This window comes from Tupaia chinensis, unplaced genomic scaffold, assembly GCF_000334495.1.
Source record: "Tupaia chinensis unplaced genomic scaffold, TupChi_1.0 Scaffold143945_1, whole genome shotgun sequence".
Lineage (NCBI taxonomy): Eukaryota > Metazoa > Chordata > Mammalia > Scandentia > Tupaiidae > Tupaia > Tupaia belangeri.
The window spans coordinates 30714-32196 of NW_006203796.1; the positions used below are offsets into that span (position 1 = coordinate 30714).

A 1483-nucleotide genomic window follows, 5' to 3' on the forward strand; every position below is an offset into this window, starting at 1 on the left:
TAGATGGTTGGGCTTGTTAATTGTTACTAAGTCCTTCAGCAAAAGAGCAAAGAATGGAGCAATCTATTCATGACATTCGCTTGTTACAATTTCTGTCTCTCAACTCTCCTCTGATACCTCCACCCTTCATCCTTATCGTTGGAACATAACAGGCAATGGCATACCTAGTATCATAGTACTGGAGACTGGTATCCTAGATGTGAACTTCTTTTCATTTAAAATACATAGTTTGAGTAGGTGTTTATTATTGATCTTGAATATAGTCTTGACTTTCCTCCACAAAGGATTTAAAACTTGGAGTGAATCAGAGGTAGCCTAGTAGGTAATTTGTCTATTGATTATTTTTTTTCGTTAATTATTAGATTCTAAGTAGTCATAAATTTCTCTTTAATTTATGCATATTGTTAATAAGTTACAAATTCAATGGATGAGGAATATGAAAATGAAAACATTTTTGACCATCACCTCAAAACTTTTTCTACAATATGACATTATCTCTTTCTGTAGGTATATTTCAAAACTTTTTATCCAAGAGCATTTTTACTTCTTTACACCTATTTTTTTAAAGTTTAATGTTTTGTTTTTCATCAGAATCAACCCTCTATCTTTTCCACACTTTCCTCATGGCTTGTTTCATATCCTTATTCCTGAAAGTATAAATCAAAGGATTAAGCAAAGGAGTTAGGATGGTGTAAAATATTGCCACCATTTTGTCAGAGGAGAGGGTAGTTGGAGGTCGTGCGTATTCAAACACGCATGGGACAAAAAACAAAACCACAACAGCAATGTGAGATCCACAGGTGGAGAGAGCTTTCCACTTCTCTGCAGAACTATGGGTTCTCAATGAGAACAAAATGACACCATAAGAGATAAGCAACAAGGAGAAGATTAAAATGCAGAAGAACCCACTGTTAGCAACCACCAAAATGCCAAGAATATGTGTGTCCATGCAGGCAAGCTTCAGTAACGGGTATAAGTCACACATAAAATGATCAATGACATTGGGGCCACAAAAGGGCAACTGGAAAGTAAAGAGAATTTGTATCATGGAAGGCAAGAAGACCCCTGTGCAGGCTACTCCCATCAGAATGCCACAGAGCCTCCAGGTCATGATAGAAGAGTAGTGCAGGGGCTTGCAAATGGCCACATAACGGTCATAGGCCATGGCCGTGAGGACAATCAACTCCACCCCAGCAAAAAAGTGTTCAGCAAAGATTTGGAACATGCAACCTTGAAAAGAGATGGTTTTCCTCTCAGAGAGAGAGTCTGCAATCATCTTTGGGGTGATGATGGAGGAAAAGCATGCATCCAAGAAGGACAGGAAGGCCAAGAAGAAGTACATGGCAGAGCCCAGCAGAGAAGGGCTGCTTAGGATGGTCACTACAATGAGCATGTTGCCCCCGATGGTTGCAATGTACACAAACAAAAATACAACAAATACTATTTTCTGAACATTTGGATTCTGTGAAAGTCCCAGAAGGAT

General features: G+C 38.8%; 1 protein-coding gene across 1 annotated transcript; it reads right to left on the reverse strand.

The window, feature by feature from the left end:
* Nucleotides 1–514: 514 nt before the first annotated feature.
* On the reverse strand, nucleotides 515–1480 carry LOC102473122 (olfactory receptor 4C15; the record flags this gene model as incomplete). Its single annotated transcript, XM_006165532.2, has 2 exons — nucleotides 515–554; nucleotides 615–1480. Coding segments are annotated over 2 exons (906 nt in total), but the record flags the coding sequence as incomplete, so codon positions are not given.
* Nucleotides 1481–1483: the final 3 nt, after the last annotated feature.